Here is a 25692-nt window from a genome sequence, read left to right on the forward strand (position 1 = left end):
GATAATTATATTTAATGACAATGATAGTTAAAATTTATGAGCTAGAATTTTGTTTCGAGGTATAATTAATTCAGGAGTAACCTTGAAAGAGTACGAGGAGTCTTTCTGCTTGGCCTCAATTAATAGGATCATTTCATCCAGAGGAATAAATAGTTAGAGATTATCCATTCATCTATTTTCAGTATCAATAATAGCTGAAACCGAGTGCTTTTAACATCTATAGTCTATGCAGCATTTTGCAGTTCACATATCCATTTATTCATTCTCTTAAGCCTAGTTTTCTTTCAAAAAGAAGTCTGTTGAGAGCTGGAACTTATACTGGCCCCACTAGGAAGCTGGCAGAAATCAACCTTGGCTGGGATGCTGGTCATTTGCAGGGCACACTTGTGCACATCACCACACTCACTCAGTCATTCACCCATTCATCCCTTTCTTGTACCTTTGTAGAATTGTAGATATGAAATGTTTATCATAGCAACAAAGGTCATAATGCAGGAACCTGCAATGGTACCATAAGTGTGTACGTGCCTGTCTCCTACTCATTTTATGGGCCTACTTTTTCCAGTGGAGTAAAGCAGTAGTTAGCAACGCTGCCTTATATATCAGTATTCTGGGTTTGAATCTCAGCCCAGTTATTGTGGAGTTTGCACATTCCACCATGCTTGCATTGTTTTCTCTCTCCAGATACACTGGTTTTCTATTCATTTAAAATTCAGTTCCACTTCATTAAATGTCTTCCTATTAGGTGTACTTCCACTTATGAGTATAACATACCATAATATATATATATTAGGGCGGCATGGTGGTGCAGTGGGTAGCGCTGCTGCCTCGCAGTTGAGAGATCTGGGGACCTGGGTTCACTTCCCGGGTCCTCCCTGCGTGGAGTTTGCATGTTCTCCCCGTGTCTGCGTGGGTTTCCTCCGGGCGCTCCGGTTTCCTCCCACAGTCCAAAGACATGCAGGTTATGTGGATTGGCGATTCTAAATTGGCCTTGGTGTGTGGGTGTGTTTGTGTGTGTGTCCTGCGGTGGGTTGGCACCCTGCCCGGGATTGGTTCCTGCCTTGTGCCCTGTGTTGGCTGGGATTGGCTCCAGCAGACCCCCGTGACCCTGTGTTCGGATTCAGCGGGTTGGAAAATGGATGGATATATATATTATCCAATATCTGTCCGTGTTTCATGATAGAATTACTTAACAGATTTAGATTGGGTTTTTTTCTATAATTTGCTTGAACATTCTGGTTGATTTTGTGACTTCTCTCCTTGCGCTAAGTATCAAAGTTCGCCTGCGCTAACGATTTATTCACGTAAATCTGAGAGACACGTAGCGGGCCAAGGGGAGGGGAAAGCAGGACCTCTGGAGCTTTGGGGACTGTTCTAGGGCTGCAGAAAAAATAAATCTTTGTTTTATTTTTTACGTGTGCTTCCGTGTCTCTCTGTGCCGTGTTGGGCACCAATATAGCGCCTTTCTACAATAGATAGAGATAGATAAGACACTAAATAATCAAAAGGTTTTTTTTAGAATATTAGAACAATCTAGACAAGAACATGCCATTCAACTCAACAAAGCTCGCCAGTCCTATCCACTTATTTTTTCTAAATAAACATCAAGTCAAGTTTTGAAAGCCCCTGTCTACCACATTATTTGGTCACTTATCTCATGTACAGTATTTATGGTTTTCTGTGTGAAGAAAAGCTTCCAAATGTTTGTGCGAAATTTACCCTCAACAAGTTTCTAACTGTGTCCACGTGTTCTTGATGAGCTCATTTTAAAGTCACTGTCTCGATCCACAGGAGTAATTCACTTCATTATTTTAAACACTTCAGTCAGGTCTCCTCTTCATCTCCTTTTGCTTAAACTGTAAAGGCGCAGCTCTTTTAATCTTTCCTTGTAACGCATCCCCTGTAGCCCTGGAATCTGCCTAGTCGCTCTTCTCTGGACTTTTTGTAACACTGTGTTGTCCTTTTTGTAGTCTGGGGACCAAAACTGCACACAGTACTCCAGATGAGACCTCACCAGTGTGTTATAAAGCTTCAGCATAACCTCCTTGGTCTTGTACTCCACACATCAGGGTGCTATATAACCTCACATTCTGTTAGCCATCTTAATTCAATTCAATAGAGTTACCCCATGTGAAGGGGCATTACTTTCATTTTCTGGTGTTATTTACTTAACAGTATTTTAGCCAAAAATACACATTTTTCACATTGTGATTATACAGCTGGATGACTTGACATGTGGCGTATGGCACACAAGTAATATGAGATGTTTCTATTGACATTTTTAATATTGATTGCATTTGTTCTGTGTTAGTCACCATCGGCTCCTATTCTATCAGAAACATTGTTTGTGTCCATGAAAAATTGAGATTAAAAATTTTTCTCAGCCACAACTACCAAATACATGGTGTAAGTAACATATAAAAATGATATCTTTTCAGGTTTGAGCACTCCTATAAATGTCCATTGGCCCGATATAATATATGAAATGAGAAGCTGTGAAACTCAAATAACCAGAAGCCTTTAGAATTATAAATAAAGGAATGAATTGGGATTTGGATAAGACCACATTTTAAGGAAAGCCGAAGGGGTCATTGCATAAGCAGCACTGGAGTGGAATCTGCAGATCACAGAGAAAAGGGCTAGATCAAAATGAACTTGGAAGGGGAAAGTTGTGAAAGAGAAGCAGAAGACAAGAAGAACTTGTCAAGAACTTAGAAGAAAAGCTGAAAATCAAAATAGATAGAATTTACTTCTGGATGCCATTAGGCCTATCTCATTTGTCAGATATCTTATGTTCTATACTCTTATGTATTCTGCCAGCAACAAGATGAACAGGCTTAAAGAAAATAGAAAGATCAGGAAATTAAATGTTGTCAGACAAAGCAAAGGTCGAAACCAGAGAACTAAACCTAGCCGAAGTGTTAGCCAGAAACAAAGAAAAGTCATTTGCCAGAAAATCATGTCACATTAATACGCAGAGAGAGCTATTAAGGTATTCACAAATTTGGACAGTGAATGTTAAAGCATTTTGGCGGCACGGTGGCACAGTGGGTAGCGCTGCTGCCTCGCAGTTGGGAGATCTGGGGACCTGGGGACCTGGGTTCGATTCCCAGGTCCTCCCTGCGTGGAGTTTGCATGTTCTCCCCGTGTCTGCGTGGGTTTCCTCCGGGCGCTCTGGTTTCCTCCCACAGTCCAAAGACATGCAGGTTAGGTGGATTGGCGATTCTAAATTGGCCCTAGTGTGTGCTTGGTGTGTGGGTGTGTTTGTGTGTGTCCTGCGGTGGGTTGGCACCCTGCCCAGGATTGTTTCCTGCCCTGTGTTGGCTGGGATTGGCTCCAGCGGACCCCCGTGACCCTGTGTTTGGATTCAGCGGGTTGGAAAATGGATGGATGGATGGATGTTAAAGCATTTCATTGATGACATGATACGGTGCAACATCCCCTAGCAATTCCTGGTTGTGTGTTAGAAACAGGATCACAAAACGATAACGTCCATAAGTAAAACAAAATGGCACCATGTTAAAACAAGATGGCCGAAAATTTTTACCTAATGAAAACAGCTTTCAGCAAGAAAACTAATTTCCTTAGGTGAAAAACATGTTTCTACCCTTAAAGACACATAGAAAAATTTATTACATTCAGGAAAAATTAAAAACTTAACAAAATCATTTGCCCAATGATAGTGAAAATAATGTTTGATAATGCTCATCAAAGGAAATTGACACTTCAGAAACGTAACTCATTGGATTTAGCTTTACAAATGTACTCTTCTGTTCATTACTTCAGTTAATTTTGTTCCACATAGCAGCAAGAAAGTGACTCTCGAGCAAAGAAATCTCAGTTACTCTTACCGATTTCTTTAACATTTAATGTTATTTGGGGTTTGCAGGGCAATCCTTGTGGAAGGCCTGCAAAACCCTTGGCATTATCTGGGCAAGCAGGGTAAGAGCCATTAGGAAGTTGGAGGCTGCAGAGAAAGCCTCCTGGTGGCTCTGGCTGAAGAAAGGAGAACCATGGGGGCTGTAGTAAGCCACCTGGACACAGGTTGAGGCCTGATCAACCTCAGTTGGTTGTCGGGAAGAGGGTGTCTGATAGCACTGGTCTACAAAAAAATATTTGTTGTTTGCTTCTGGGAACTTCAGAGCAGCTCTTTTTTACACTGATTTCATACTGTATATAAAATCAGAATTAAGCTAGCACGTCAGGTTTTTGAAATACCCATCATTGATGTTTTGACACTTTTGAATATCAATATATCAACACGATATCTGGAGTTTGGACTCTGTCCCACCAAAATTGTTTTGATGTGTTTATTCTGAAAACAAACCAGACGATGATACCAGAGACACGTTAAAGCATATTTATGTCAATTTACCTCAATATAAAACTGATGCCAGCATGCTCAAAAATGTCGGAGGCACTCGCTTTTGCACTTGTACTGCACGTCCGTCTCTCTTTGCAAGAACCAACAGTAGTCACTCACGATGCTCGGAGTGAATTTTTCCCGATATCAGTTTTCCATCACCTTTATATCTTGATGAAATCTTTCCCCATGCTCATCTCTGACATTGCTTAGATTTGGTGGAAAAAAGTCGAGATGAGAATGTAAAAAATGCGTCTTCAGTGACATTCTGGCTCCCGCAAGCTGATATATGGTGCATCCAGAAAGTATTCACAGCGCATCACTTTTTCCACATTTTGTTATGTTACAGCCTTATTCCAAAATGGATTAAATTCATTTTTTTTGTCAGAATTGTACACACAACACCCCATAATGACAACATGAAAAAAGTTTACTTGAGGCATTTGCGAATTTATTAAAAACTGAGAAATCCCATGTACATAAGTATTCACAGCCTTTGCTCAATACTTTGTCGATGCACCTTTGGCAGCAATTACAGCCTCAAGTCTTTTTGAATATGATGCCACAAGCTTGGCACACCTATCCTTGGCCAGTTTCGCCCATTCCTCTTTGCAGCACCTCTCAAGCTTCATCAGGTTGGATGGGAAGCGTCGGTGCCATTTTCAGATCTCTCCAGAGATGTTCAATCGGATTCAAGTCTGGGCTCTGGCTGGGCCACTCAAGGACATTCACAGAGTTGTCCTGAAGCCACTCCTTTGATATCTTGGCTGTGTGCTTAGGGTCGTTGTCCTGCTGAAAGATGAACCGTCGCCCCAGTCTGAGGTCAAGAGCGCTCTGGAGCAGGTTTTTATCCAGGATGTCTCTGTACATTGCTGCAGTCATCTTTCCCTTTATCCTGACTAGTCTACCAGTCCCTGCCGCTGAAAAAACATTCCCACAGCATGATGTTGCCACCACCATGCTTCACTGTAGGGATGGTATTGGCCTGGAGATGAGCGGTGCCTGTTTCCTCCAAACGTGATGCCTGTCATTCACACCAAAGAGTTCAATCTTTGTCTCATCAGACCAGACAATTTTCTTTCTCATGGTCTGAGAGTCCTTCAGGTGCCTTTTGGCAAACTCCAGGCGGGCTGCCATGTGCCTTTTACTAAGGAGTGGCTTCCATCTGGCCACTCTACCATACAGGCCTCATTGGTGGATTGCTGCAGAGATGGTTGTCCTTCTGGAAGGTTCTCCTCTTTCCACAGAGGACCTCTGGAGCTCTGACATAGTGACCATCTCGTTCTTGGTCACCTCCCTGACTAAGGCCCTTCTCCTCCGATCGCTCAGTTTAGATGGCCGGCCAGCTCTAGGAAGAGTCCTGGTGGCTTCGAACTTCTTCCACTTACGGATGATGGAGGCCACTGTGCTCATTGGGACCTTCAAAGCAGCAGAAATTTTTCTGTAACCTTCCCCAGATTTGTGCCTCGAGACAATCCTGTCTCGGAGGTCTACAGACAATTCCTTTGACTTAATGCTTGGTTTGTGCTCTGACATGATCTGTCAACTGTGGGACCTTATATAGACAGGTGTGTGCCTTTCCAAATCATGTCAAACCAACTGAATTTACCACAGGTGGACTCCAATGAAGCTGCAGAAACATCTCAAGGATGATCAGGGGAAACAGGATGCACCTGAGCTCAATTTTGAGCTTCATAGCAAAGGCTGTGAATACTTATGTACATGTGCTTTCTCAATTTTTTTATTTTTTATAAATTTGCAAAAACCTCAAGTAAACTTTTTTCATGTTGTCATTATGGGGTGTTGTGTGTAGAATTCTGAAGAAAAAAATGAATTTAATCCATTTTGGAATAAGGCTGTAACATAACAAAATGTGGAAAAAGTGATGCGCTGTGAATACTTTCCGGATGCACTGTACTTTCAACAGGGTCTCCACAACCTCAGTATAATTCTCTGCTCTGTGCTTGTCAAGAAATTTCTGGACAACCTGCACGAATGAGGGTGCTGATTCAGTTGGCTTCAGTTTCCTTTTGAACTCCTCGTCAAGCATCAGTTCACGGATTTCAGGGCCAACAAAAACACCTTCCTTAATTTTGGCTTCACTTTTCTCGAGACCAAACTTATTTCTTAAATGCTGAAACACATCACCTTTACTGTCCAGTCACCCTAGATGTCCAAGACCTGGAACATCATAACTAAAAAATGGGATGTCCTGGACGAAAACGGTTTTCAGATTTGGAGTCAGCAAGTGAAATTTGTTAAAGTACAGGTGAAAGAATCCCAGTAGCAAAATGCTTGTTGATCAGTGAAAGAACCCGAAACACCTAATGACGCCAGGTTCTATCACTGATGATGTGTCCAAGTACATGCATCAAATGATGTATCACGTAACCAGCAGGTTCAGAGTTTGTGTAACTTTTTCAATTATACTCCTTACCCCACATACAGTACCATAATGAAAAAGGAATGTTTGGAATAAATGATGGGACTACATAAACCTGTAATTAACATATTCCTTCTTTTGATACTGATATTAATGTTTTATCTAAATAATAATTTAACTCTGCTGTGTCTAACATTTTATTAGCAAGTGGAAACAACTACTGTATTAACACATGACAGAGAAAGACTTGAGGCACATGTCTGCTGCAGTGCGTATTCTCTTACCAGTTCGCCGAATTCATTATTACCCAGGTCTAAACGCTCCAGCTGTGTCAGTCTGTGTATTGACCTGTATAAAGTGAGAAAATGAAAGAATTAGATTTCATTCCAAAGAAATGCCATTAAAATAAAAGGAGGTCCAGAAGTAGATTAAAATGTTTGAAATTAAATGCGTTTTTAATCTGTACTCTTAGTCATTCTCCCTCAAACATCCTCTACTATCCTGCAGATTTTTCTAAAAGCAATTGCTCAACCACATAACATGAACAGGATATTCTGTTGTATCCTACCCTAACATCTATCAATCTTCAGATCATCTCTACAAACCTTTGTTTGATGAATAAAAAATCATAATTTCAGAATTGCATTTGGTATATGCAGGAAAAATATGCAGTATGTGGTGAAAGGCACTTTTTTAACATGTTTTTCATGCAGAGAAGTTTTAAGACCTGTGATGTCCAGGGTAGGTCAGGAACAACAGGTCAGGAGTACTGCCGCATGTCCTTCAGTCCTTGCATTTGTGGTGTGAGAGGTACGTTTTCATATGTTGCATTAGGTAAGTTTGACCAACAAATCGGCATACTGTAGACCAGCGTTTCTCACCTTATCCATTATTTGTTTCAGAACCATTTTGAACCAAGCTGGTATTGATAATGAAGTCAACATTTTAGTACTGATCCAACACTACTGCCTAGTGCAGCATTTCTCAACCTTTAAGTATTTGCGACCCGAGTTTTCATAACAGTTTGTAGCGGGGCTACATAGTTATAGTGTTGTCAAATGTTAGTACTAAGTGCGTTTTGTTTCCATTGTCCCATTTGCTGTTTGTGTGTGTGTCAGTAAATATCGTCCCCATAAATTCAGGGGAGACGGATGATGGAAAGAGACCGCAGCAAGCAAGATGGAAAGCACCGGTTTTCAATCACAATCAATTACATCCACCAGTACTATTTAAGCAATCAGGAGGAAACGGAGAGGGAGAGAGAAGGAAGATTACATTTCATCACTACAAATCAACTTATCTGCTGTTTATCACATCGCGCTTTTTGCAACCAGTTTGTTTTTTCATTCCGCTGGACTTATTTCAATTCCTTCATCATGAGAGACCCCGGGATCGGATTACATCATCCACCACGCACCAAGGATTCACGGTGAGGCTGTTCCATTTGTTCCGGGAAATATAAACACTCCACATATTTGTTAACCAGTCATCCGCATTCAGGACAATTGTATACTTGGACTCAAGTTGACGACCATTCATTTCCGTATCTCATTCATTGTTGTTATTCGTGTTGTTTGTTATATGTTACAAGGGCAAGGGAGGGTTTACTGTATATATGGTGTTGTCACGTTGTTGCTTTGGTGGAGGGATATATATTTTCTATTTATTTATTTTGCATTTTTTCTTGTTATTGTTTCATTTAATATAATTAATCACCTATTTTTACATATCATCTGTTTTTGCATGCTTGTTTAAACCGTCGAATGTGGGGAAAATTTTCATTTGTTAGAGGTACGGCTTGTTATTTAGATTCAGCTCAGTAGTTTATCCAGGCCACAGATCTTGGAAGTGTAGCTGCCAGCCGGGTAAGGGGTCGGCCGTTACAAGTTTTAATCGCGCCCCCCTAACGTTTTTTTTGAAAGGAGCCCACTAATACCAATTTGTTCTTTTTTAATTAATGATATATCATAAATGCATATTTTATTATACCTACTTAACTTTTATCGACATTTATCTAACTCTATATTTATTTTTTTTAGTATCAGACTGTAGTTTAAGTTAATTTGTTTTGGTTTCAATAGATGTATTTTTCATATTTTCGATTCTTGTTTTCTTTTTTTCACATCTTTGCACCCCCCCTAGGGGGGTCCGCCCCACAGATTGAGAACCACTGCTGTAGACATTGAACCAGAAGATGTTGGTATAGTGGGAGCAAGGCTGTCAGACTAAGCATTCAATCTATTTCTCCATCCTTATTTACAGTCACAAACTGTCAACCAAAGGAATGAAATAGTGGCTAGAAATGTGAGGTTAAGAGTTTAACAGTAGTGAGGAACCTTAGTGTAGAAACACTGCTCCTCTACGCAGAGAGGAACCATTTGAAGCAGTCTGGGAACACAGTGAAGATGCCTTCTATGTGCCCCTACAGGCGGTGAATTATTATTATTATATTTATTTGACACACCTTTATCCAAGGCGACTTACTAAGAAAATTATAATATACACGTGAATGTTAGAGGGTGTAACTGTGTCTTTTCGATTTTCCCAAAAATCGAGCTGCTTCAGAGTTGACAAGGTAGGAACAGCATGAGCTAAACACGCAAGAAAAGAAATTTCTCAGTCCAATAAAGTTTGTTTTAAAAAGATTTAGTGAAAATTCAAAGTAAAACAGTTCACACAAAACAGAGAAAAAAAGACAGGCAGAGGCAGAATGGACATAGAGAGACATGTGAAGAAACCAAAGAATGGAGATCTTGATGGATTTGTTGAGTTATGGGATTAAAGACCAATACCCCTCATGCAGGCTTTTTGCTAATGACATTGTGTTGTGTAGTAGCAGAAAAGAGGAATGGAGAAATACTTCAGAAGATAGAGGGTTGAAGATAAATAGGAAGAAGACAGAATATATTAAGTTTCATGGTGATCAGGAATCAGAATTTATTTTGCAGAGAGAGCCATTAAAAAGAGTGGATAAGTTTAATGTCAAGGATCACTGGTAGCCCTAGATGGAAAATTAGTCACAGAGATAACACATAGAGTGCATCATGGATGGAACACTTGGAGGAAGGTATCAGGAGTATTGTGTGGTCTAAAGAATTAAGGTGAAGTTTAAAGGCAAGGTTTTTAAGACAGTGGTGAGACCAGCAATAATGTCTGAAGCTGAGACATGGACAGTAAAGGGAGCACAGCAGGAGAAGAACTTAGATGTGGCAGAAAAGAGAATGTTGAGATGGATGTGTGCAGTTACAAAAAATAACAGAATAAGAAATGAGACAATCAGAGGTACAACAAAAGTGGGAGAGAAATCTAAGAAAGTACAGGAATGTAGGCTGGGCATGTGATGAGGAGAGGTAACCAATATTTGGGCAAAAGAGTGATGGGAATAGAAGTACAGGGGAAGAGAAAGCAAGGAAGGCCAATGCTAAGTTGGATGAATAAAGTTAAAGAAGATCCGAAGCAAAAGAGCTTGACTGCAAATGTTTGGTTTTTTTTTTTTTTCTTAAACGTTTCATCTTGTCATGCACAAACATCTGAGAAGGTCGATCAAGCAAATCGACTCCACACATAAGTGGGCAAAGATGAAGAGTAAGAAGATAAAGAAAGACTGGTAGATATTGAGGAGTAGAACCATCCAGAGAACGTTAAGTCAAGACAAGAGTTTTGAAGTGGATCCTTGTAGCAACAGAATTGAGTCACGAGATCAAAGCAGAGGAGTACTAGGAGTGCATAGAGGAACAGAAAACACCAGTCCAGGCGTTGCATTCTGGTGATGGTGGAGAGGTCTGATAGCAGTTGTGGGAAGTTGTAATAGTCTAGCGGAGAGAAAAATAAGAGCCAGAACAAGGAGTTGTGTGGAATAATTAGGGAAGGCGGGTTGGATCTCATGAATATTAAGAAGACACTACGTGATTGGATCATTGAAGAAATATCTCTATACATATAAAACCCAACATCTGTCTGGCTGTCTGTCTGTATGTCTGTCCGCTTTTCACAAGAGAAATACTTATCGGGTTTTTTTCTATAATTTTCTTGAACATTCTGGTTAATTTTACAACTTCTCTCATCACGCTAAGAATCAATAGTTTGCTTGCAGGATCGATTATATTTGTGCTAATCCGAGACAGAGGCTGCGGGCTGAGGGGAGGCAGAAGCGTGACATCAGGAGTGGGGAGCCGGACAAGGCCCTCCTCACTGTCCTGTTTCATTACCAAGTGGGCGGAGCCGCGGGGCACGGCCAGTATTCTATAACTGAAAGCCCAAAGTCATGCCGCGATTCCTGACTGTGGCTAATGGCGAAAGGGTTACATATTTAAGAGCAATGCTTAGAGAGATCTGTGGAAGTAGAATCAGAAGGCAAGTACAGGATCTTTCAACAAGACCCACTGGGAGAAAATTGCAAGATATGGTGGAAGGATTCTACTGTATCTCGGAGCACAGCTCAGAAATTCCCAAAAGGAGCTGGTGTAAGAGATGTCTGGTCAGGTCAATGCAGTCTGTTGTCAGTGTGACCCTCATTAGGCAGAAAATGAGATGCGATGAGATGAGAGATGAACAATTTGTGCAAATAGCAATTTTCTTGTCAGCTGTGGGAAGCGGGTTTCTTAATTTTTCTTTAATTCCTTTTTTTTTTTTTTAAATTACTGTGCCCTTTTTCACGTTGCCTGAGGTTTTATCATTCCTGACTTGCTTTTATTCATCTCTGAAACATCAGGGGAGCTAATTTTCATTCTTGAGTGCAGTGATGAGTTATTAGCGATCTTCACATTCTAAACACACAGATTCTAAATACAGATTCTCAGCCCTTTAATGGCAATGCCATACTGAGATCAAAGCAAGAAATCATCAAGCGAATTTCTAATTACATGATGCGGAAGCAAGAAGTGTTCTTGTGACATGTTAAAGTAGGCTGCTTGTCTGCAGGCCATCCTTAAAAAAATGAATTCATAATCTGATACGTACCGCAAATTCTGACTTTGGTAAGCAACTTGGCCCTTTAGCCATTGCAAAGTACTATTTTCAGTTGGACTTGTAAAGCAGCTGCAAGAGGCAGCCAAGGTGTTGAAGTAAAAAATGTCACATCTCTGTAGTTATGCATCTGCAACAATATCTGGAATTTTAATGGTTCACATCACATTACTGCCAGAAGGGATCCTACTTCAGTGGGCTTTTGAGCAAGACCCTTAACCTGAAAATTGCTCCAGGGGCACTGTACAATGGCTGACCCTGCACTCTGACCCCCAAAGGTCATGCGAAAAGACAATTTCCCCTCTGAGTGTAAATAAGTTGATAAATATTTTGTAGGTCTTTCTTTGTAACTTGGATGAATCAATGTAACATTAGTGTTTCATTGGTAAAAAGCTTTCATGTTTAACTAACCACCACCATCCAAGAGCGGCCCCAGGCCCCACGCCTAAGGGGGCCCCGCTTTTGAGGTCCACACGTCCCGTTTGAGTTATATTGTCCAGTATTTATTTGAGATGCTTCTAAGAGGAACCCTTTTAAAATCCCTCTTCAAGGTCAAATTCTGTAGATGTACGTCTTTGAAGATATTCCATAGTCCGAATATTAATGCACAAAAACATGTATCGCTAGTGATAACTGGCTGACATGACATCAACATGAGTTATGACTATGACATCCTGCATATTGAGACTCAGAGGATACTTGCAATTTGGGTACTTTTCTAGAAGAGGCCCTGCTAATTACCACATGACACCGCATCGGGTTTCGCACTGTTGTGGTATTGTCATGAATTATGAATTACACTTTTTTAATAGATTATATCGTTATATTTTGATAAAGTCACCGTGTTTTCTTGCAAAAATTTAGCTGAATACTGTAATGAAAATCCTGGGTTCGCTTCCCGGGTCCTCCCTGCGTGGATTTTGCATGTTCTCCCCGTGTCTGCGTGGGTTTCCTCCGGGCGCTCCGGTTTCCTTCCACAGTCCAAAGACATGCAGATTAGGTGGATTGGCGATTCTAAATTGGCCCTAGTGTGTGCTTGGTGTGTGGGTGTGTTTGTGTGCGTCCTGCAGTGGGTTGGCACCCTGCCCAGGATTGTTTCCTGCCTTGTGCCCTGTGTTGGCTGGGATTGGCTCCAGCAGACCCCCGTGACCCTGTGTTCAGATTCAGCGGGTTGTAAAATGGATGGATGGATGGATGTAATGAAAATATCCGGTGTATGTTAACATTATTTTTATTATACAGTCCTCACATACTGGTAACAGCATTTGACGTAACTGGCCCTGCGTGGGGTTGGTCAGCCCTAGGCCCCGCACACCCTAAGGACGCCTCTGACATCCCCACCCCCCCCCCCCAATGTTTAGGTCAGACTGAGGAATTTTGCGAAAGTGCTTAAAACCAGTTTGGCAAGTGACTCCCTGCAGGACAGGAAGGCCACTGAGCAGGAAGGCTGCCTAGCTGGCAAGCTTCACTCAACAAATGGTTTTTAGGGGCAGGTGTTAAAATAAGCCATGTAATCGGGGGATATGTTGTTACAGAATTCAATTGGTCTAAAATTGTCTATTTGGTTTTGAATTAGGAGCCATGCTTTACCATGATGCCCTGTTAACCGTAGGATATGAAGATGGGAGAATGTATAAATTCATTTGCTTTACCCTCCATCTATCTCTCTCACACCATCACCATGAAGGAGCATCTCTCCCATCATTACCATGAAAATCATCATTACCTTCAATTTCGTTGTTCCTTTGTAAAAGTGACAATGACAATAAAGATCTATCTATCGAAAAGGACAACACACTGAGGAGCACAGCTCGGCAGCCATATTGAGTCAGGCATGTGGCCTGTCCTGAAGAAAGTTAGAAATGATAACTTAACTAAAGACACTTAAGTAACTAAGAATTCTGTGTGCCGCCTGAAACTACACATCAGCATTTATCAGGTGGTATGGTTGTCAATATTCACTTGTGCTTTGCTTATTGTTATTATTTTATTAATATTATCAATAATACATTATGGGCGGCACGGTGGCGCAGTGGGTAGCGCTGCTGCCTCGCAGTTGGGAGATCTGGGGACCCGGGTTCGCTTCCCGGGTCCGCCCTGTGTGGAGTTTGCATGTTCTCCCCGTGTCTGCGTGGGTTTCCTCCGGGCGCTCCGGTTTCCTCCCACAGTCCAAAGACATGCAGATTAGGTGGATTGGCGATTCTAAATTGGCCCTAGTGTGTGCTTGGTGTGTGGGTGTGTGTCCTGCGGTGGGTTGGCACCCTGCCCAGGATTGGTTCCCTGCCTTGTGCCCTGTGTTGGCTGGGATTGGCTCCAGCAGACCCCCGTGACCCTGTGTTTGGATTCAGCGGGTTGGAAAATGGATGGATGGATAATACATTATTCAAAGTTGTAACTTAACTATTGCTTGTCTTTTACTCTGTATAATTGCCCGAGGTTATAGATGTAGAAGGGAAGGTGGAGAGAAGTTATAAAGTACAATACCTTATAAACAGTGGTAAGTCTATGGAATATGAGGCATTCTGATGACGGCTATGCATTGAAGAATAAACAAGGGGAACAGAGTAATATAGAACTCTACCAAGACAAAACAGGGATTAACAAAGTATATTAAAAGTAAAAAATCTAAAAAAAAAAAAAAATCAACAAAATGTCAGCTCATGAGGTAATCCATAACATTTCTGAATGTGGGTACTGAACACATGCCTTCTGTTGTTTTGAGATTTCTCTAGACCAGCGGTTCTCAAACTGTAGGTAACAAAAAAGGGGGCGCGAATGTTGCCATATATGGCGGAATTTCGCTATTTGTAGGAAAATGTTAAACTTGTAGCAGTGTATCTGCAGCAAAAAATATAAGAATACATTTTATTAGGGTTTCAAAAAAAACGTTAGGGGGGCGCGATTAAAACTGTTATGAAAACTCGGGTCGCAAATACTTAAAGGTTGAGAAACGCTGCTCTAGATGTTCTAATCATCTCAATGTCTTCTACCTCTTTCACCTTACATTTGCTACAACTGGACAAATGAAAAATCCTCTGCAAAACCCTGGGCAGATACAAAACAATGAGAAATAATCCAGCAGACATTTTGCTGTCTTTTGCGTGTATTTAGTATGATTGTGGGAAGTGATCAAAAAGACATCAATTCATCTTGTAGTAAATTATTTACTTTTCATGAGAAGAGCTGGTTGGCCTGGCGAGGCAGAGCTAGCTGATGGAAAGAGCAGAAAATGTGAAGACAGCAGGGTTGGACAGTGTGATGGATGGCCGGCGAGAGTTTCTGGCCCTCACCCCCAGGCCGCCAGGAGGAGCTCTCCCGACAGCATGGATGTGCCCCAAATTCCAGCAGGGCCTCATGGACTTTGTAGTTTTTATGCACAGCCCTGCTGGATACCTTGGGGACCACCGGGAGTCACTGTAAGGAGGCTCGTGGACTCTTATGTGCCCTATAACCTGGAAGTACGTCCTGGTCACATGAATAGGAGAACTGATGTACTCCCAGGTTGAAGAAAAGGACTTTTACCCTGACCCGGAAGTAATAAGGACTTGTGGACTGTTGGGCAGGAACACCTCCGGGTCAGGGGGTATAAAAGGACCATGGGAAATCCCAGACATTGAGCTGAGCTGGGAGGTAGGGTGGCGAAGTGTCTGGGAGAGGAGGATTGGTATTTGTAATTGGTTTATTGATTATATGAGTAGTGTGGAGTGGAGGGTGCTTTGTGCACAGTATTATTATTTAATAAATAATAATTGGTCTTTTACCTGGTGTTTGGCGTGGTACCTGAGGGTAAAAGAGGTTGATAAAAGCCTCTACTGCTACAACAGATTGATCCATCCATTATGTCGACCAAGTAAGAAGTAAGCAGATGGTAAAAACAATACGCGGCCTTACTTGTATTGAAAGAAAAGTGTGTGCCACAATTATTTGGTTTTTTTTTGGGAATGCAAACATGGTAAACATCAAGGAACTAGTTCACGAGCTTCTCTCTTCTTACCTAGCACTTGGGTGAAACATGTCTTTAAAAACTCATTTCCTATACATATGGATTTTATCCTCAAGAACATGGGAGTGGCCTCGAAAGAACATAGGGAGAAGTTCCACCAGCACATCGTTCAAGTGGAGAGATGTTACAGTGGTAAAGCAGACATTCACAGTGGAACATCTTTAGGGCATTTTAGCAGGAAGAAAAACTACCAAGACATTATTTTTTTATACGTAATAATTATATTTAAAATATTTATATGGGTAATTCATCCTTTTTTCAAGTCTAAATTAACTTTTTTTCTTCTAAAATATTCTTTTCATTTTAAACCTTCATCTTGTCACACATGGGCATCTGAGAATCACCTTCCAGGTTCTAATATGGTATGCAGTAACCTTCTGGGACCAAGAGGGGGGCACCAAAGCTAACCATATCATCTCTTTTCTCCTGCTTAGCTCCAAGTATCCATGTAAGGAAGGCACCACTAGTCACGCCCCTCACTCAATTAAGCCACGCCCCTTCCAGCCAGGACATCATTAATCCAAGAGCTCCAGGAAGTTGGCATCTCAGTTGGAAGAGCTACAGTATGTCCTGTATAAATGAGCTCCTAGAAACAGACCTGCTCGATAGAGCGGAGTTCTTTGAGAAGCCATTGAGGTATCAAGAGGCAGTTGTTACGCCCGCTTTCTGTTACACCACCATAAACCCATCTTTGTTCTGTTTTTTGAACATTTGTAGCAAATGGGGTGGCCCACTTGGCCCCCCCCAAATTTTTTTCGGTTCGCCATTTCATTATGCATCCAAAATGCTCTATACTGCTTCCTAGATTTGGATTCAGCAGCTTTGAATCTATAAAGAATACCTAAAATATTTGACAGAATAGTAAAGTCATTTTTTTTTACAGACCAAGGAAAGAAAGTAGCACATATCGACTGGGTGTTGAAATTTTCTGCTGCAAAGGAAGAGACTTGAAAACCTCTTTTACACAGGCGTCTCGCAAATGCAATGATAACATTTTGCTAGAAATCTTTAAGATTTTTTAGCATACAGAATTTATTTCTGTCTAAGTTTTACTTAAACTTACCTAATATGGCCTTGCTGGATGCTAAATCTCATACCCACACTGTCACCTGTGGGGTCCCACAAGGATCAGTCCTTGGGCTGACCCTCTTTCATATCTATATGCTAACCTTGGGTCACATCATCCGCAAGCATGGAGTTTATTTCCATTGCCTCTATCTATGAGAGACTGGATTCAACTTCTTTTACACCTCCATCAACTCTTTCCTCTTGCTTGGATAAGATTGAGGCCTGGATGTCCAAGAACTTCCTCAAGATGAACAGTACCAAAACTGAAGCTCTTTTAATTGCCCCCCCCCCCCCCATCAACTTTGTTCCTCTTTAAATTGTATTTCCTTTTCTGACTGTATCATTACCCTCTCCCCTTATGTTACAAATCTGGGTGTCAAGTTAGACTCCCATCAATCATTTGATACACATGTCCATCACCTTTGTAAAATTGCATTCCTTCATCTCCGAAACATAGCCAGACTCCATCCCAACCTCTCCCTCTGTGATGCTGAAAAGCTGGTTCATGCCTTTGTCTCATCCAGACTGGACTATTGTAATGCACTCCTTATCAGGATACCCAAAAAGAGCCTTTAAAAGCTCCAACAAAATAGTGCTGCAAGAATCCTGATGAGGGTGCGGAAATATGAACACATTTCACAAATCCATCGATCACTTCATTGACTCCCTATCCATCTCCGTATCGAATACAAACTTTGTCTGCTTACTCACCAGTGTATCCATGGAAATGCTCCACAATACCTTAAAGAACTCCTTATATTACAATCCACTACAAGAAACCTCTGTTTTACAAATACCTACCGCCTTCGCCCCCCTGTGACCAAACTTCATACAATGGGAGACCGAGCCTTTGCAGTCGCTGCTCCACGGCTATAGAATGGCCTACCAGAGAGCCTAAAACAGCCTACAATCTGCTGTGTTCTTAAAAAACAGCTAAAGACTTTTTTATTTAGGAAAGCTTAAAATCAACAATAATTATAGTATTCTTGTTAATATCTGTTTTATCTTGCCTTGCCTTTGTTTAAACTTTTTATGTTGCACTTTGAGATTTACTGCTAATGTAAAGTGCCCCTATAAATAAAATGCATTATTATATTATTACTTTTGGTTTCATTTTGAAGGAGTTAACAAATTTTCACATCTTCCAAATCCAACATTTTCTTTCTTCTGGCTGCCACCATTTAGTGCAACCAGAAGTGCGTGATGCGTGACATCATTCTCAAGACGGTGGATACCAAGTGTTTTGAGAGTTCTTTGGTTTTTGAGTAACATTCTTCTTCGACTGCTTTAGGTACTCGTGTTTTCTTCTCGTGTTCCAAAGACATGTTGGTTAGACTGACTGGCGATCCCAAGTCGAAGTGGGGTCTGTAAACGAATGGGGCTGTTTCTTGCCTGTCGGCCAATACTGCTAGAGCAGGCTCGGGCTTCTGTAGCTCTCCATTGAAATGTCCTAATACTTTGCATTTTGTTTCTGAAACTCAGATTTGGATATGCATGTTTAATTTCGTGTGGTTTTGTGTTTGTTTTCTGTGTGGACATTCTCGGCATGTAAACAGAAGTCCGATATATAAAATTAAACAGAATGAACTTAATGAACATAACTTTATGAATTTTCCCTTGGGATTAATAAAGTATCTATCTATCTATCTATCTATCTATCTATCTATCTATCTATCTATCTATCTATCTATCTATCTATCTATCTATCTATCTATCTATCTATCTATCTATCTATCTATCTATGGCAGGCCAGCACAGCATATGCACCTTACCATCCAAAATCACTTACTTTGTATGGCACAACCATAAGCAAGACAAAAAAAGGTGAAAATAGTTGGGTAAAAATTGCTGAATGTCGCTGGAGTGCAAGATTGGACCACTTGCTTTTCACCCAGAATGAAGAGATTCATGCTGGTAGAATCCCACATAATTAATTAATCTGACCTATATGCTGAGCATAGATTTTCAGGGAGTCCTGCCCAGATATCACGTGTCATCTCCTGAGATTCATCAGCCCCATTCTGTCCCTGACAAAGACGCAATCTTCAATTTATTATAAGAATTGGCTAGTGCCTGGATACTTGTATCAGGATTAGACAGACAGATTTGAAATCATTTATTCATACGTAACTCTATACATTAAGTCTAACAATCATAAAGTGAATATTGCCATGTGAAAAGGACTACTTGTATCTTATATTCAATTAATCTTTCCAAAATAAGATGTTTTAACTGAACGGAAAGTTTTTTGCTGAAATTTTCAGTGTTTCCGGGATGTCACTTTTACTTGCTGAATGAGGTGTTTTTTACATATCTCTCTCTATAACTTTTTGTCACCAGACGTCACAGCACAAATCCTGATACAATAAAATACAAACACCTTACAAAAAGGCTTTGAAAATCACAAATAATGCAACTCTTCTCTTCTTCTCTCTTTCTCTCTCCTTCCACTCCTCCAGATGAGCTTTGCCCATCCTCCACACTTGACTCCATTTCTCCTCGATAAGGTCAAGTGGCTTCTTTTATCTTGGGCCCTGGAGTATTTCAAGTGTTGGGGCAAAGTCCAATGGAAGAACTTCAGGGTCAAATGGAAGCCCCTTAACTTTTAGGGTGGATGTCAACTTTTGTTGAAATTCACAGGTAGAGGACGGTAATCAGCCGTAAATTGTGACAAAACTCACCATTATGTTTTAGTTCGACTCTCTTTGCTAGAAGGAAAGATAACTTTGTTGATTTGACCTCAATTACATGCGAAGAGCACACAACCTCTAAAATGGCATCGACATCTGGTGAGAGACTAAAGCGAATGTACAAAGCAAAATACTCAGTGGAAAACATTTTGTGTATTATCACCGAATCAGACTCTGACTTGTCGGACTTTTGATGTAAGTGATCTGAAGATAGAGATTGAAAATGAAAGTGAGGTACCGGCTTCAGCTGATTGGTACCCAGATGATCGTGGTGCTGAATATGCTTGTGTAGCTGATTTGCCCACAACAATATTCACCTGGGACAGCGTTTCTCAACCTTTAAGTATTTGCGACCCGAGTTTTCATAACAGTTTTAATCGCACCCCCCTAACATTTTTGTTGAAAGGAGCCCACTAATACCAATTTGTTCTTTTTTAATTAATGATATAGATGCATACTTTATTATACCTACTTAACTTTTATCGACATTTATCTAACTCTATATTTTTCTAGTATCAGACTGTAGTTTAAGTGAATTTGTTTTGGTTTCAATAGATGTATTTTTCATATTTTCGATTCTTGTTTTCTTTTTTTCACATCTTCGTGCCCCCCTAGGGAGGCCTGCCCCACAGGTTGAGAACCACCGGCCTGGGAGGATCGCCACTTATGATGACAAGAGGTACAAACCAGATTGTGTCTCACTGCCACGCGAAGACAGGCCAGGCAGACAGCCCTCCACGCATTCCTACCAGCCATCGAGCTGCCCCTACACATCCACCTGAGATGCTGAACAGGTGTCGACAGCAGCCACAGCAACAAACATTTTACATTGATTTACATGGGAAACCTTTGCTTTGTGTGCTTTTCAGAAAACAGTTGTCTGCAAAAAATATTTAGCCCTCAGAGAGTTAAAGTAGGAATGATGGATCCCTGCAGCACCCATGGAAACCGACAAGGCTGCCCAAAAGGACTACAGCTCCCAGTGTGCTTTGTGGGTGTCCACACAGATAGTGTCATCCAGACAGGCTGCAACCTAGCGAGTTGTGAAGCATGTGGTCCTGCCAGGTTGTCTCCCCCTATCCTTTCACTACACTAGCATACTGGCATCTTCTGCCTGGTTGAGGGAAGTCGATGTTCACCCTGTTTCTTGTGCCTTTGAAGGGCTGGCCTCCCATCCAGGTAAGAAGCCTTGCTGGGACTCATGCCCATCTGCACCGTCCACCACACTTGATGCAGTCACTGAACAAATTATTTGGAAAACCTGCTTATCCACGCAATTATTAATCAGCCAATCATGTAGCAGCCGCATGTATATAAATAATGCAGGTGCAGCTCAGGAGCTTCACTTAATGTTCATATCAAACACCAATATGGGGTTGCAGTGATTTCCACCCTGGCATGATTGTTGGCACCAAACAACTTGGTTTGAGTATTTCTGCAGCTGCTGACCTTCTTACATTTTCAACTCAACAGTCTCAAGAGTTTACTCAGAATGGTGTGAGAAAACATCCAGTTCTGTGAACAGAAATGCCTTGTTGATGAGAGAAGTCCAAGGAGAATGGCCAAAGTGGTCCAAACAGACAGGGCTGCAGTAACTCAGATAATCACTATGTGCAACTGTGGTGAGCAGAAAAACAAATATCTCAGAATGCACAACACGTCAAACCTTGAGAATGAGGAGACCACCACAGCGGAAGACCACATTGAGTCCCACTGCTGTAAGACAAGTTCAGAAAGCTGAGGCTGCAGTGGGCACAGGCTCACCCAAACCAGACAGGTGAAGACTGGTCTGATGAATCCCAATTTCTGCTGAGGCACATAGATGGTAAGGTCAGAATTTAGTGCCAATAGCATGAATCCAAACACCTAGCCTGCCTTGTGTCAGCAAATGGGGCCGGTGGTTGTGGTTGTTTAATGGTGTGGGGTGGATGAGGTCCAAACAAATGTTGAAAGCACTGGAAATTTTGGAGTGTTTTGGCTATTGCACATCTTCCATGTTGCATGGAAGGGAATCCTTTTTCTTCTAATTTGCAAATGAATAGAAACACAAGCTTTATTTAAGCAGACTCTACCTGCACCTCCTCTCCCGGTCTGCTGTAACTTCATTTTCTTAACTCTGCTGTGCGTGTGGTTGTTGCTGAACTATTAAATATTCTAGACCTGGAGTGTAGGAAACTGGTAGAGATGAACTGTGATGGGTCATTAATGTTAACTGATTGTATCTTTTTAAAACAGATATTTCTACTTTAAGCAAGACAGCTCTTTCTGTAATGATCATATCAATATGGCACAAGTCCCTTAAAGGAAAGAATGATGAGCTTCAGGGAAAGGGATTAAAGAAATCCTAGTGAAGCACAAAGATTACTTCATTTGCCACTTAAAACTTAATCTTCCATTCCCTTGGTCGATTTTCTTAATTTTGTAATTTATCTATTTAATTAAAACAGTTAAAAAAGTAAGACAGCCAACTGGGCAAGGTCAGTCTCTCTCTCCCCCACCAAGTCCATTATAATATTGCGTGCGTCTGCAAACACCTCCTCATTCCTGCCATTTGCTGGTCTCATATTCCTCCTTTAACTCTCAAATCCCTCTTGCCTTTGTGAGTGCCTTCCCTGACACAAAGTGCAATAACTGCTTAAGAACATATGAAGCGTCCACCTATGCAAACAAAATCTTATTAAACAACTAATTCTTTAAATAATTTAATCTGGCAATTCCTATGTGTTTTACAATAAAGATAATTTTTAGTTCCGTGGACATGTATTGGTGATAATTAATAATTACTTCATTTGATAAATTTACATCAATCGAGATGCCATCTTATTTCACTCAGCTGTGCTTTTTTAAAATTTTTTTGTAGTGAGGACTGTTATGAAAGTTCTAGGACCACCGGTGTGGGAAAGACCAGGGAGCAGCCCAGGACAAGGCCTAAAGCCAATGTCACGTTACGCAACTTCTAGTCATTGGGAATGTCAGACTTGCCAACTCCTGTTGCTGTTCTTTTCGCCAAATGATGTTAAATGACACAACTGAAAATCGCAGGGTTTGTCACATTTTTCCGATTGAATGCTGACCTTCCAGCCCAGCCATATTCATCCCTTTTAGTGTCAGCCAATTGATGGGGGGCCGATGCTATACAAAGGATTGACAGGTATGGAGAGTTTGTTCTTTTTTCTGTTCTGTCGTGATAAGTAAAAGATGAGAACTCCAACAGACCAGCTCCTCTTCTGTCTGTGAGGTCCAAAACATCTTTATTCCTTATTCTTCATTGCTGCATCTATACATTATACTTCTGAAAGAGCATTCATTGGTTGTCAACTCTCGTACACACGGAGCCCACCCCTGTGACTAAATACAAAAATGAAACCTGTTTAACTTTGTTGGAGGAAGTCACAAACTAGATGGAGTGAGTCACCGACTAGACCATAGTTTCTTAAATTATGGGTTGTGACCCATTTTGGTTGCCGTCTTTTGGGTCACTGTTGTATTTAATGGCAAAGGGTTTGGTATGGTTTTATAGTTTGTGAAGTGTTGCTCCAGACAGTTTAAGCAATCGACATTACTCCTCTATGACTGTTGGTGGTGATTTAGTAAGAAGGACTACTCAATGATCTGACAATCACATCATGGACTGGGTGTCAAAGACACTAAGAAAGGCAAGATTAGGTTGCAAGAAAAAGAAAATACCTTTAAGGTCCACTGGACTAGAAAAATACAACTGCCTCTGACTTGATAAGATTATGCAGGGTGGGGGCCACATTTTTGAAGGGGTATAAAAATTTAACAAAGGTATCTAAAAAAAATTGCTTAAAAACCAGTTTAGTTTTAATAGGTTTTAAAAATCATATCAGACAAATGGCAGCTGTCATTAGCAATACATTGCTGAAGACATTCCCGGAAGTTCTCCATCACTCTCCGGGTCATCTCGGGCTGATCCTTTCCTCGAAATCCTCAAGAGATCGAGGACGATGTTTGAAAACCTTTTCATTTAGGTATCCCCAAAGGAAAAAGTCACATGGGCTTAAATTTGGTGACCGTGCCGGCCACCCCATGTCTCCCCTTAAAGAGACCAAATGCACAGGGAACATTTCCCTCAACACTCTGAGCGAATGTCGTGGTGTGTGAGCTCTGGCCCCATCCTGTTGAAACCACACATGTTCTGTCCTAGGTCTGCCAGGTGATTTTCTTTTCAGTGTGGACCCAGTTGCCCGAAGGTTAGAAATCCATAGCAAAATCGTTTTTGGATCTGCATTTTGACTGAGCGCAAAGCGTGTATGGAACACTCTGTGTGTCGCTATCATAGAATGGTTGTTCTCATAATATGCTTTAACAACAAAGCCCTGATGTTCAACGATGTTCAATGGTCCAATTCATGATGGGTACCGAAAATGGTAGAGCCTTACCTACCAAATGAGACCTACCCCACCTCTCTGTCCCTACTACAGCCTGCACAGTTCTCCCTCGAAATGTGGGAGATCTCTATGCCTCACCCTGTATAAATGAAGGATACAACTGAACATCACTGGAAAAGTCACGTAATGTGACATGGCCTTAAACAGACAAAGAGGAGAACACATTTGCACTGTACAATCATATGGACAGCAGGCTAAGCCTTACAATACTCTGGAAATGAAGTCTTTGATGGTGCAAGAAAGAGAGTGTGAATTTAATGGAGTCGTTCAAGCCTGTAGGTAGGAGTAGAGATATCTTTGAGATTACTGCCCATTCAGGTATCCAACGAAAAAAACGGATAAGTGTCTGTGTGTCTGGCTGTCTGGATGGTGCATTACATTGCATTTGTCAATCCATTCAATGGCATATTAATAAACATTTATACCAATAAATTACATTACAAGATACATTCCAATAGATGGTCCACTGGAAACGTTAACGGTGGGGTCTTCGTTAATTACTTTGATTGCAACAAGTCTTAGACTGGTAGCACAGCTAGTATTTTTATAATTTTGTATACTGTATTGGCAAATAGACTTCAGTCCATCACCTTAGTGTCGCAGTTTTGACTGTGTTATTTCATGTGTTGGGTGTTTTTTGCTAAATGTTCTCCTAAAAACATCAGAATTGATTTTCAATCAAGGACAAGAGGATTAAACATAAAATAGAAGTGCGCCAAGTTCTCAACCAGAAAATCAGACCAGATCTTTCATCAAGCCCAAACATTGTGAAAATAATGAAGCTGGCCATTATTATGGAAATCTACTCTGGACAGTGGTAAACATGAAAACAAAATTGATGTCCACGTTGTAATGTCATGCATGGCTAATCTGAAGCATATGCTACCACCCTGGATCGAGACGGGGCACTCACGCTAACCTCTTCTTTTCTTTCCTCCGCAACACTGAGAAGACGCCCAGTGAGGACAACTGACTCCGCTCTTTCTGCTCTCGTGCTTTAACTGTAAAGCCTGCTGAACCGTGTGATATATGGCCGGCAGTTTATCCGGGCCAATACCCCAACACCAGTAGAAGGAGTCCTCCCTGCAACATGGAAGGGCACCGAATTCCCGCAGGGCATTATGGACATTGGAGTTTTACTTCACAGCCCTGCTGGATACCGTGGGGGCCCCCAGGGGACGCTGCAGGGAGGCACGGGGATTTGTATTTTTCATATAGCCCAGAAGTACTACCTCGTCATGAGGACGGAAGAAGCAAAGTACTTCTGGGCTGAAGAAAAAGAAGAAGATTTCATCTGACCTGGAAGTGCTATGAAATCACGTGGACTGAGGGACAGAGGCACTTCCAGGTCGAGGGATATAAAAGGACTGTGGGAGATCCCAGTAGTGAGCCGAGTTGGGAGGGTGTGGAACGGAGCTGCTGGGAGTGGAGGATTGTGATTGAGGTGTATTGATTATTGATTTATTTGTGTATAGTGGAGGTGCTTTGTGCACATCAGTATTATTGGACTTTTACCTGGTGTCAGAACGTGTTGTCTGCAGGTTCAGGGGTCGACACCGCCCCCTATCTGTCAGAGGTGTAGCTAGGGTTTTCAGCGCCCGGGGACAACTGAAGACTTCGCGCCCCCTCCTGTTTGCCAACATTGGAACATCAATTCGGCACCCCCTGGATGCTGCGCCTGGGGACAGATGACCCCCTTGCCCCCAAACCCCCCCCCCTCCCCCCCCCCAGCTACGCCACTGCAATCTGTCAAAACCGACAACACCATAGAGCGGAGCTCCCTAAAATGTGATAGAAGACATTAATAC

General features: G+C 41.5%; 1 protein-coding gene across 4 annotated transcripts in view; it reads right to left on the reverse strand.

Annotated features, from left to right (window-relative positions):
- lrrc7 (leucine rich repeat containing 7) overlaps positions 1–25692 on the reverse strand; it is a 542484-nt gene that overhangs the window by 178267 nt on the left and 338525 nt on the right. For all 4 annotated transcript variants that reach the window (XM_051932508.1, XM_051932506.1, XM_051932505.1 and 1 more), the window contains exon 8: positions 7031–7094. In XM_051932508.1, the coding sequence (XP_051788468.1) occupies positions 7031–7094 (64 nt within the window). The remainder of the gene's footprint in view (positions 1–7030; positions 7095–25692) is intronic.

The sequence above is a fragment of the Erpetoichthys calabaricus genome, chromosome 10 (genome assembly GCF_900747795.2).
Source record: "Erpetoichthys calabaricus chromosome 10, fErpCal1.3, whole genome shotgun sequence".
Taxonomy (NCBI): Eukaryota; Metazoa; Chordata; class Cladistia; order Polypteriformes; family Polypteridae; genus Erpetoichthys; species Erpetoichthys calabaricus.